General features: G+C 40.7%; 1 protein-coding gene across 1 annotated transcript; it reads right to left on the minus strand.

The window, feature by feature from the left end:
• Positions 1–6,704: 6,704 nt before the first annotated feature.
• Positions 6,705–12,141, minus strand: LOC147301391 (hydroxysteroid 11-beta-dehydrogenase 1-like protein). The gene is made up of 6 exons (XM_086283671.1): positions 11,977–12,141; positions 8,696–8,826; positions 8,291–8,494; positions 8,115–8,208; positions 7,538–7,703; positions 6,705–7,456 (listed from the first exon to the last, which is right to left on the minus strand). Exons 1-6 carry the CDS (start codon positions 12,056–12,058, stop codon positions 7,273–7,275), a joined length of 861 nt encoding a protein of 286 aa, XP_086139797.1. The 5' UTR covers positions 12,059–12,141; the 3' UTR covers positions 6,705–7,272.
• Between the last annotated feature and the right edge of the window lie 714 nt (positions 12,142–12,855).

Consider the following 12,855-nt stretch of genomic DNA (forward strand, 5'->3'; position numbering starts at 1 on the left):
CTGCCATATGGAAGAGATGAAAATCAGAGATGAGCGAGCCCGACATGTGGAATTAATGGTGCCCACGTTTCTACCTTCAGACTTTATACATCTTTTACTCCATCTTAATACAAGTGAAAGCCTCTTCTTATGTCCTCATTTTGAATTTGTTCCTCTTAATCTTTCTGTACTTCCTCTATCTTGCCCAACCACTGCTGTCTACGCTGACCTCCTACCATCGCTCACTCTCTTTCGCTCTCGCCTCTATTCTTCTTTCCCTCGGACAGACAATAAAGCAAGCTTTTCCATGGCTGACCTGCAATTCACCCCTCCCTGTGCACCATCCCATACCAGAGACAGCGAGGGTGAGTTACAGCTCAGGCTCCAGTGTGGTGTTGTGCCGTCGCAGATTCTGGACCAGAATTTGGGTCCCACAGGACCAGTCTGCTGTGTACCGTTCAGCACTGATGGGGTCACGTAGACTCCTGACATGCACGCACTACTGTTCTTTGGGGAGGGGGAGTGAGATTTAAAATGTAGGAAAGAGCCAGCTCTGGCAAAGACCTGCAGTTCCACTTAGGTCAAGGTGACTCCTCTCACATGCACTCCTTCTTGAGACAAAACCAGAGCAAATTTTGACCTTCATCTTATCCCACGTATGCGCTTCTCTGGGCTTATCTCACGACCCTCCTTTGACACAGACACATCGTCGACCTTTGCATCTGTCAAATTATTCTTCATGCGAATCAGATGTTGCAGAGACGGGAAAGAGAGTTCTCCTTTGCTGCTTGGCCGTCACTAGAGGAGGAGCACCTGTTTCCAAATAAATCTAAGATTAAAAAAAATGATACACCGCAGCTCGATTGTGTGTCTGGAAATGTGGGAATCTGATTCCTTGTGCGCACACAGATATTCCCTCCCACGTGAAGTCTTCATTTATATCTCCTCAGGTTGCAAGTTTTTGCTTATCTTAAGTGAATTTAAGAATTTCTACATTTGAAATACCGGCTGAGAGTCACATGTTTTGCCAGCAGCTTTCATCCCAGTGAGGCTCAGAGCATTTTGACCTCAGGGTCCCAGGGTTGAGGTAGAGGCGCAGTCAGCCCTCACTGGTGGAACCATGAACCGTGTCAGGTCATGTCAGCTCTCTGCTCAGCTCCCCTTACTTGAATGTAAATAAAGCCAGTCTAGCTTGGTTCCACATCAACAATACTACTGACTCTCTTTTGTTCGGGCTAACGGATGACATTCTGAAGGGAGGCTCTGTTATTTAAACCTCTTTTTTTTGCCACTTTTGAAAGCTGGAGCCTCACATTAAATGGACAGACGCTTGAATGTTGATCCTCTCACCTATTTCTCTGCTGGACAGTAAATAAACAAATTCATCGAAGATGCAAGACGTATTGTGACCTAAAAGGACTAATCAGATGTTTTCTTGGCACAAGCGAAATCCAAATCGAGCATTGCTCCATCGCCAAGAATAACCCATTTTAACTCAGGACCTCATCCCAAAGTAAAGAACAAGGAGAGCAGAGACCAGGTCCCAAGAGGTCATAAATTGTTGAGACAGACCCAGTTTAGGCAGGGAATTGAGCGCAAGCAGAAGCTCCCTTAAAGAGTCTAGTGCTCTCTGTTTCTCCCAGAGTTTAACCCTATCACCTCTTCTTACTGGCTGCTCCTTTATTCAGTAGGCTGATTTATTGAAGTTCACAAGGGAGAAAAACAAGCGTAGCATAACCATCAGCCCTGCCTGTGATAAATGACCCACACCGCTATCTTTATCTCAAGTGGGACCTACAGTTCCAGTGGGTGAGAATGAGTCTGTTGGCATGTAGCAGGATTATATTTTTATCTTATTTTATTGTTTTACATAAGAGAGACACTTTTATGTTGGTTTTATGCTTATCCTTGTACAAAAGAATTAACAATACATGGATATAAATATTTCAAAGCAGCTCTTTTTGCTGTACTTCCACTACTACTTTGTAGTTTTCTCTATTGTCTTCCACTGTGTCGCCCAGTGTCCCCCTTATCCCTTGTCGTGCCCCTGGCTGTCCCAGTGCAACATAGCCCCTCTTCTCCCCAAATGAAATTCTTTGGAAAGTCATTTTATATCACCCTTTGACTGTGCATTGAACTGTAAAACCACCCCATTGGAAACAAAATAAAAGGATAGGAGAAGGAGAGAAGGGGGTGGGAGTGGTGGTGGGGGTGGGGGCGCAAGGAGGAGAATTATAATTCTTTGCAGGCCTTTGGTATTAACCCAAACACCAGAGCTGTCAGCAGTTCAGAGAGGGAGGTGCGAGGGGCAAACATTCAGTGTTAATTGGCACTTTGTAAGCTCTGAGTCTTCCTTTTGTGAGGGGAGTGGAAGAGAGAGTGAGCGTGCAAGAGGGAGGAGGAGGGTTGGAGGGGGGAGTGGTCAGCAGAGGGGGGGGGGGGGAGTGAGCTTGTTCTTGTAGGTTTGTTGGGCCTTGTTGAGGGTGTTTACGGTTCACTTCTTATCCTTTGTTAATTGGGCATTCTCTCCCCCAATGAAAAAAAAGAAAAAAGAATTCATGTAACCCCTAGCCTGCCACCCATGCTCCCTGTGACTCACCCCACCACAAAGATCAGCAAGAGAGGGATAAATGACAGGAACATAACGAAGGGATTGTCCCGGGCATGTCGTTTAAGTTTTACATGCTCTCAGTTTGACCAAAATCGCTCTGACATTGTCCTGTTTGTGGCAACTCCTACCAAACAATTGGGAAAAAATAACATTGAAATTATGTTATTTCTTAAATTTGCTCTGGGAAAATTTGGGCTTGTTTATTCTTATTTTCTCTTATCTCGTTTCTTCTTCTTCATCTTTTTTTTTTCGCCTCCACAGATGCCAAAGAAGCAAACGTGAAATCCTCGACTTTATTTTTAAGAGTTAAAATCGTATTTTTCTCCTTGGGAGCAAGAAGACTTTCTTCCGCAAACTTCCATCTGATGCCCTGGATGTTAATGATGATAGAGGACAGCAGGGATAGAACAATGTTAGACCATTTGGTACAGGATGTGAAAACACCCTGTCTGTCCTCTTTGTGGATCCGCTTCTTCCGGCAATGTGTTTGGAGTGTTCTGAAATAATTAGACAGGAACAGACTGGCACACACACACAAACACACACACACACACAAATAGAGAAGGAACGATAGGAAGGCACCTGTGTTTGAAAAAGTTCGGGGCAGAAGAGGGGGGTGTTGTTGGAATGAGGCTGTTGCACTCGGCTTCACAGCACCTCTGGCCTCTATCTGTCTCTCTCCCACCGACTGATGTAAATAATAATAGAACCAGTACTGAAAAGACACAGGTGTCAACCATTGTGCTGCTCTGAATGGACCTGTGGGAAAGAGGTCAGGGGTCACAGGGCCACCTCAGCCACCTCGCACACACCCACAGTTTATATTCACACTGGCGCTCCCTTTCATAGGTTCTCATCTCGTTGCCCTGTCCTCCCCCGTCTCACTTGCACACGTTCTCCTTTTGTTATCATAGCTGAATGTTTTGTGAAAACTTTTCAGAGGTCACGAACGAGCTCGGTGTTCAGGAAGATTAACGTTCTTTTAAACCAAATCATCTCACACAGCTAAAAAAAAAAAAAAAGAATGCATGGAATATATAAAATCTAACACTTACATGAAAGAAAAAATGAGAATATTTATGGTGTTTGTTTTGCAGTACCATGCTGGTACCTGCAATTCACGCAAGCGGCTCAGAATTCACATAAATTTCAGACTTGACCTTACACTCACACTCTACAGCTTTAAAGCTGTTTATATTTCTGAGATAACTTATAGAAGAAAAAGGAACTCTTTCAGTTTCACACTGGCATTGTAATGAAAATGAACCATTGCTTTAATAACCCATTGCTTTTCTGGATCTCAGATTTTGAAGCATGTTATTTGCATTGTCTAATAATTTGTTTGTTGTTGCTGTTGTTGTCATTAACAAGCCCCATCTTAGTAATGGACAAATCAAATACTAGACTCTCAGAAGGACCTCACAGTAGACCATATTTATTAGAAATTTCAACATCCAATGACGGGATTTAGACGAGAGGAAGCCAAGCAGGCAGCTACTAGCTACTACTGCTGCTGCATTCCTGTCATAGTACATAGTATACATAGTATAGATCTGTGTGTTACCTTTGACCCTGCATAGATATTAACAGTACCTTATCATGAGACACCTATTTCCCATTCTCAGCATTTGGTCAATTATTTTCACTGCAGCAGTGACCGTGATTAATGTCAAGCACGAAGGCAACATACACAAGCCAGCACACATGCACAGCATGCCAAGGCCCCATTTTCTGTTGAGTTCGACGAAATGATGGATGGAGCGGGACAGAATTTGTGGAGTAGTACCTTTGTGCTCAAAGAAGCAGGACAAGAAAGAGTTATAAACTGGGACTGGTGCATCAGATTATTTTCATGGATGGGTGACTATTTATGGTGTGAAACATGACATGTCTGCTGCATCAGCAAACTTTGTGTGCAAATGTAAAACTGAGGACACACTATATGATATGTGCAAAAAGGTAATAGACTTATTTTCCATTTAATTGATTTTACTACTGTAGCACACCTAAGGTCTGTCTGTAGATACAGAGATTAAATCATGCTGAATCACCGAGAAAAAGCTGGATTCAAACTGCACTACAGGCCTCAGTAAGTAGCAGTCTGATTGGCTGATCAGTCGACTACCTTCCAACTTTTATGTGCAGTCAGTAAAGCAGAGAGGATCTACTTTATTCCCGGCCTTGGCTGTTTGCGGTCACAATGAAAATGTTTGATCTTTATTTACAGCTTTGACTAGGAAAAAAAACCCTTGATGATAGAAGAAATATATCTGTAGCATTTGCAGAGGTGGATAATAATGGAAAGAAACGTAAATAAAATAGTGGATGTTTTAAAGATTTAGTATTTACTTTATCTTCTGTGTGTATTCTGCTGTCACTGTTGTGGGAGGATGCTCCTCAGCATGTCAGAGCCATGCACAGCGCAGATAGAGATGCTGGAGAAGGGTGAGAGGATTTATTACCCGGCATTAGGAGCACTAATCTGTTGCAGGTGTTTCAGGCTGTTCTCCCAGGCCATGCCTACTCCCCTCTCCAGGAGGCCCCACCATTGTGCGTGCATGTGTGACAGAAGAGAAGACAGAAGGAGGGAAAGGAACGGAAAGATTTTTCTCTTTCCGTGCTGTCTACAGGGAGATTATACCATTTCCAAAATCCTCTCCAATCACCAGCAGTGTCGAGATAAAGACAAAGAGAACATGTATTCTTCTTGTCATCAGTCATATCAGTCACAGAAAACTGCAGCGTGCAAGTGAACTGTGAAAACTCCTTTATTATATATCAAGGACGTCGTATTCTTCTTAGAGAATTTCGTGTAAATATATTCAAAAGGAACAGTTTGTTTCTCAACTTTTCAAACTACTTTTAGTGAGTCTTTTTTGTGACAAGGACAGCTCACTCCTGGTATACAGTAGAAAACTGCTTTGACAGCAGGGGACAACTTCTAGGTTGTGTTACAATAGAGAAAGACCACCAGGATGGATTGAACCAACAGCTTCACAGGAAGCCTGTGGTGCCTTTGGGGATGATGAACAAAGGCACAAAGGAAGCCACTGAGAAAGTCCCGCTCTATAGGAAGTCTGCACCTACTGTGGCCAGCTTTGGGAAGATGAAACTAAATGAAATGGAAAAGAAAGGAGAAGGAGGACAATCCAGGGTTTGGAACACAGAGGGTCACTATTGATATGTTGATGGGAGCTTAAAAATCTCAAAATTCAAATTCAACACAAGTCTATTAAAGATAAAATCTTTGACATTGATTTGTTTCATTGCCATCAAATAATTGTTGCTCTGATTTTTAGGCTTTTTTTTTCTTAACTGTTAATGTGCTTGAAGCTAAGACACTTCAACGGTTTGGCACTACTGCCCTCACGTGGACATTCAAAGTACTGATCAGGTTTGTGTAAACCTTTTTGTTACCTTTAAGATGAAGTAGAACAAATATTGCACTTCTTTAATGCAAAATGGTGTTATCTTTGCGTTTATGTGTGTGTGTGTGTGTGTGTGTGTGTGTGTGTGTGTGTGTGTGTGTGTGTGTGTATTTTGGGCTTAGATCCATTCCTTCACTTCACATATCCACCCAGCTATATTACTGTAGGGTTTTAGGGTTCAGCAGGGAAAACAAAGACTTAAGATTATTTATATTGTTTGTTGTCACTTGCTTTTGTCCTTTTGTCCTATCAAATAAAAAATGTAGAGTTATTTAAAAAAACAAACAACATTGAATTAATAAGAAGTGCTTCCGCTCCCTTAAGGCCAAAACAGAGAGAATGAGGAGGAGCTTCTTCCCCCAGGCTATTTTGGCCCTGAATCAGGTGTAGGGCTGGACTCTCACACACACATCGCATCACCACACGCACTCTGGTTTTTCTTTTTGCACACTTCTTATAATTTATCATTTCTTTTTTAAAATAATTTCCCACATGAACTGCTATTTGCACATTTTTACTGTAAATTTCTAAGTTAAAATCTGTAAATTTTTGTAGTAATCTGTAAATCTGTAATTCTTACTGTCATTTAATGGTCGAGTATTGCACAGCAATAAGCATTTCACCTCATGTCATACTGTGTATGGTTTGTGTGTGTGACAAATAAAATTTGAATTTGAATTTAAAGTATGAGAGGAAAGAATATGTTTATTGCTTTTCATCTTTTATTAGTGAATAGCAGAAATGTGAAACTCTAATATACCATTCATGGCTGAAAATCATGAAAGGAAAGTGTGTGAGAGAGACAGAGATAGTCTTATTTGTAGTAAATCAGGTGCCTTCTTTCTGAATTTTCACTTAGTGGTGCAGTAACGGTTGGACAGCGGTGGCTGTGCTATGCAGATAGGAGCTAATCTCTTTGAGGGAGACGAAAATGAAACAATTTCAAGCCGTAAGCTTTTTTCCCCGTAGACATTTCATAACTGGACAGCTCTCAAAAGCAAGGTGAGAAAAGTGGAAACTGGAAAAGTCAAAGATTATGCCATAAAACTGGGTGTATTAAAATATGAAGGCTAAGATTCAGAGGAATGAAAGTGACATACACCGGCTACAGACGAGCTGTCCATGGTATAATCCTGCCCAGTGTGTACATCAACATTTAAAAAAATCAATGGCAAAGCTGTAAGCCAACATCCAAGCCAAATTTCTGTGTTTTTAATTAAAGAGGTGTAGAACTGTGCTTTAGATAAATGTTCTTCATGGGTTGTAGTTGTAGGAACGCTGGACCACATAGTCTGTAAAAGAAGGAATCCAATCTTTGGTGAGAGTCCAAATGTATGTGAACCAGGGGTAGAAAAGCTCTGGCTGTCTCGTAGCTCCCGTGATGATGATGTTCAGGGCGGCCTCTGTGGCGGGGTAGGCTGGCATGTTAACCTTTCCCCTAGGACACAAAAAATTCTTGCAATTAACTCATGTAAACAGCACAAATGATTTGACTGCAAATCTTTTTATGCATACTAACTTGACTTTGCTCATAGCTGTTTCGGTGTCAATGAGCCCCAGTGTGCACACAGAGATGGACACATTGCTCTTCTTCATAGCCAACTCATGACGAAGAGACCCAAAGAACCCATTCAAGGCACTTTTTGTTGAGACGTATGGAGCTGTTAAGGGACTGGGCATTTTACCTGTGAAGCATCAACAGCTGTTAGGAATTTTCTGGAGTTTTCAAACTTAACATGTCTCGACTTTCCTCTGCTAATCGATTCTTGGAGCTGCTTTTGGTTGCTCCATTATGTGGTTCGATAACCAAGGAGTCACCACAGCGGGTCGCTCCGCATGCTTGACTAGGCAGCTTTTTCTTTCTTTACACTGGATCCCCTCAGGGAATGTGTCAGGAAAACTGGATGGTCCACTACAGGACATTAGGCAAAAACACATATGATGGGTAAGGTGATAAATATCACTAATGTGGCTAAATTAATTAAAACTTGAAATTTTGATTTTCTCCGAATTATTGCATGGTCTTTACTTTACGATGTAAAGTGGCTTAAGGTGACTGTTTTTGTGCTTTGGTTGAACTATAAAAACAAACCTACCTGCAAGTGAGGAAACAATCACCAGCGATCCTTTATTTTTCTCAAGGGAGGGCAAAGCTTTCCAGGCCATCTGAATATAGCTGAAGAAATTGATCTTTGTACACAAACAAACATTCATGACTGAGGGCATTCCTTTCATTTTATGTTTCTGATAGAGCATCAAAACGCTCCGTTACCTTCATCAGCCACTTGGCATGTTCTACGTCTCCATCCCACATGGCGACACGGGTCGAGCCGATGTGATTGAGAACCAGGTAATCCAAACCTCCCAGCTTCTTCAAGGCAAAATCTACCACTCGATCAAGGTCAGACTCATTGGACATGTCTGCTGCTATATAAAAAGCCTCCTGGGCTCCCAAACTCAGACACTTTTCTACTACCTGTTAGTCACAATCAATAAGAATGGCATGAGTCATATAGCTAAAACTGCTACTCCAAAGAACTAAAGAATATCCTCATGTACCTCATACTGCCTTCTGAGCTGCTTGATTTCTAAAATATCATCCCTGACATGACTTACATAAACACTAGAACTAAATGACAGCATCTTAGTAGATTTTGAGTAGTTTGTATTGACTGACCTTCTGCAGTGTGTCCTTGCTTCTTGCTGTAATAACAATCTTGGCTCCAAAGCGGGCATAATGATATGCCATTTGTTCGCCGATGCCTTTACTGGACCCAGTCACCAATACCTTGGCACCTCTGAGAGATTCTGTGGCAAAGATTAAATATACTATACTAATGGCATGTCATTATACTAATACACAAACATGGTAAAGGTGTAAGTGAAGCATTTAATAGGAATAATGCAGATGTGTTCAACGACCTGGAAACAATCCTTGCTGTTAATTGTCACTTTAATATAATACAAGCCAAAACTGTGTCCTCATATGCTCTTGGTGTTATGGTCTGTTTTGACTTTTTGCAACCATCCAAATAAAAAGATTGCACTTTGTTATTTTTGCCCGCCCAAGTATTGCATTTGGAACCCCTACACCACACAACCTGAAACTTTCAGGTTGAAGGACATTTGGAAAAGTTTCGGCCTTGACAGTAATGTATGAGGTGGTTAAAAAGTCATATACTGTGCTTAATCAATAATCTGCCTTTTCAGGGACTTCTCTTTGTCCAAGAAACACTGTTTTGTTTTTGAAGTGATTCTGAGATCTTATCTTATCTTTTAATGTCATTGACATCCAGTTTTTTAAGTGTTCACCCCTCATGCTTGATAATAGTTAAAGTCTTGTTTCCACACATTAACAAAAAGGAGAAATATACAGAACTGAAGTTTGGGAATATCAGATATCAGTATATCTGCAAATGTCTACTGTTAGGATGCCTGGGTCGTTGACCCAGGGTGTTTGAGTTTATGTTATTATTTATACTTTCTAGTTTTTGGTTTCTTTGAGTTCCGTCTTATGGCTTATGTCTCCCCTATCACCTGCATCCCCTTGTGTAGTTCGCGTCTGTGTATCCTAAGTTCCTATATCCCCGTGTTCAGTCAGTGTTTGTGTCTGCCCTGTTCCCACGTCTCTGTTCCCTTTGTAGTGCCTGCATATGAGTCTGTGCCTTTGTTCAGTCTGTGTTATGTGTTTCCTGTTTTACTTTGAAAGTCCATGTCTGATGTTAATGTGTCTGGTTTTGCTTCCTCTTGTCTCGTTAGGCCTGATTTGCCCCAGCTGTTTCCCTCCTGTTACCCATTCCCTGATTGCTCCCTCTGTGTATTTAAGCCCAGTGTTTCTCTGTGTCTGTGTCGCGATCTACTGTTTTCCTAGCTGTGTGTTCTGTCATTTCTCTAGTTTAAGTTTGTTTTGAGTTTTTTCAGTTATGTTATATTTTGAGTATTAAATTAAAGCCTTTTTTGAGTTCACGTCTGTCTCCGGAGTCTGCACCTTGGGTCCTATTCCTGCCTGCACACAGCCTTAACCTAACATCTACAGATGGAAACAAATTAAATGCTATTGTCCATTTGTGAAACATGCTTATTTAAAATGCCAGAGTGATATACAAGGTGTGGTAGGTTGTAAACCGGCTGGATGCAAAGCGTTGTAATTGTTGAATGGAGCACATGTCATGTGCAAGGGCATAACCAACAGTTCATTGACACAAATCAGATTAATTCAAATTCATTGCCTGTAAAAATCGAGGTGCAAATCTCATAAACACATATTCTATTCATATAGAAAACAGAAAACATATCAAATGTTTAAAGTGAGAGAACATACTATTTAAATAACATTGATCTTGCAGGGCGAGTGAGGAATTATTATTATTATTTTGATATATATTGGGTGGCTGTAGCTCAGGTGGTAGAGCAGGTCATCTACTGATCGGAAGGTTGGTGGTTCGATTCCCGGCTTCTCCTAGTCTGCATGCCAAATATCCTTGGGCAAGATACTAACCCGAAATTGCTCTCCGATGCATTCATCAGAGTATGAATGTGTGTGAATGTCAGTTGTGCTTGTGCGAATGGGTGTGAATGCACAAGTTGTGTAAAGCGCTTTGAGTGCTCAGAAGAGTGGAAAAGCGCTATATAAGAACTAGTCCATTTACCATATATAAATATAACCGTTACAATCAAACAGAATCAGAATGCAATGCTGCAGAGACACCTGATCTCTTGCATGTAGAAACTTTTCCATACTCCTGGAATCTTTTGATGACGTTATATAATGTCAGTGATAGGATATTTCAAGTTTTTGCTATTTTATGTTTTCCTCCAGCTTTTTCTTTTTGTACCACTTACTCTTCTAGTCTTTCGTTGCCCCTGCCCCAACATTTTTGAGACATGTGGCTTCCATCAAGTTCAAGATGAGCTAATATTATTCTTAAAATGGTGAATTTTCCCGGCTTTTGTAAGTTCTCCATGTTCTATTGTGAATAAAATACGGGTTTTGAGAGTTGCAAATCATTCCACTCAGATTTCATTTGCACTTTAAAGTCGTTAAATTGCTTACTGTTTTCATAAAATATCCTAAAAACAATAAACCTTTACTATCCTTGTTAAAGAGATATGTTTGGTCCATGCAAATCAGAAAATTATATTATATCAGTTTATTTATTATGTGTAATGACTTTACATGTTTCATTCGGATGAGCTTAAGTTTCACAGTCCTGACTGTATGGCAAACATTTGATACGGAAAATGCAAACTATAATATCTGGGAGTAGGTGACGAGGAGAATACAGGAATATATAATTCACAAATTCATTCACTTGGCTTGCTTTTGCTGTGTGTTTGGATCATTACTCATCTGTAATGGGAACTTCTGTGCCATCAGTTTTGCAGCATTTAACTGAATCTGACAAGTGGTAGCAGAATTCCTCCTGCTATTTCTATCAGCAGTCTTAGATTCATGTTATTTCCTGTGAACCATTTGAATGCAAGTTCAACAGTTGAACGTCACTTCAGACCTGTTATCTGCTTAATTGATGCACACGTCAACGTACAGATGTTTATTAGAAATTACTTTTAAGCCTCAATCAAAATCAAAAGCAAGGTCATGAGTTAAAAGATAACTACTTCAGTTTTGGAAGGCACTGCACGTTTTTATTGTCCGCACAACTGTTTCAATCAGTCAAACATTAACTACAGAGTGCAATGATCTTTTACCTCGTATGAATCTTTTAACTTTAACGTCTAACCTAAGTAAATGTCATATGCAGACTCCTTTAAAATGCTTTCATACACTGTTTTCACGCCATTCATTCCATAAACAACACCCCAGCCTGTTGCAACCTGTAGCTCTAATAGCACCGTCTTTTATCAGCAGAACTGCTCTTTAGGTCATTGAACCAAAGTTTACAGATAAATATAGATTAATACTTGCACTCAGTAACAATAAACATAATCGTACTTTACCTGCATCAAAATTGCTGGTCCATCTGATGGCCAGGAAAGCAACACATATACAACTTAAAATAATCTTTATGAAAGCTTTCATTTTTAACAGCTGGCTGCTAGTTGTTTTGAAGTGTTGGGCTTTAGACAGTTCACGTTTGAGGACACAAACTGCCTTTTATGCAACCGCATTCCATTCACACTCCTCCTGTCACTCTGTAAGGAGGCGTGTTTTCAAAAGTGGTGAACTTCAATAAGGCCCGCCCTCAAATGCAAAGAGAAAGTGCTTTTTTATCAACACATTTCCTTACAGTAGTGTAACCACAGTAACTTCTGACCCCACTTCCGCCAGTCCCTTTATTGTGGCGGGAATGAATCCTGTATAAGTTCCGGGTCAATCAGCTGTATGTCCCTGCTCCTCTGGCTGCTGTTGTCCCTGTGGTTGGCGTACTTGTCAGATATCGACAAATTTTGCACTACAGGCCAGTTGACAGCGTGCAATAACCCGGCCGATTCATTCATCTTTACACTACCTCACACTCGACTCAACGGTGAGTTATTTGTTTGTTTTGTTTTGTCACAATTAATGTATATGCGGAGCCGCGATCGCACATCCTACAATGCCGGTAAGCTAATGCTAGGCTAGCGACAGTAAGTGCAATTACTAGTGTCATCTATTGAATATTGTTGTTTTTGTTTATTCCATTATGGCCGAATGTTGATTTAACGTATCTAGAGTTGAATGAGTGATTTGATTTTTGTAGTTTTGTCCGTTTTGGATGTTTTTTGTTACTTTTCTGATGAAATGCCGAAACGGCCTATGAGATTTTGCATTGAGTTAAATTCCATTTACATTATTGAATCTGTTGCGCAACACCTGTGATTAAATGAGTTTTGTAA

Source organism: Aulonocara sp. 'chitande type north' Nkhata Bay, linkage group LG23, assembly GCF_057382095.1.
Source record: "Aulonocara sp. 'chitande type north' Nkhata Bay isolate Kocher_YH1m ecotype deep benthic linkage group LG23, A_spYH_male_GT1.1, whole genome shotgun sequence".
NCBI lineage: Eukaryota > Metazoa > Chordata > Actinopteri > Cichliformes > Cichlidae > Aulonocara > Aulonocara sp. 'chitande type north' Nkhata Bay.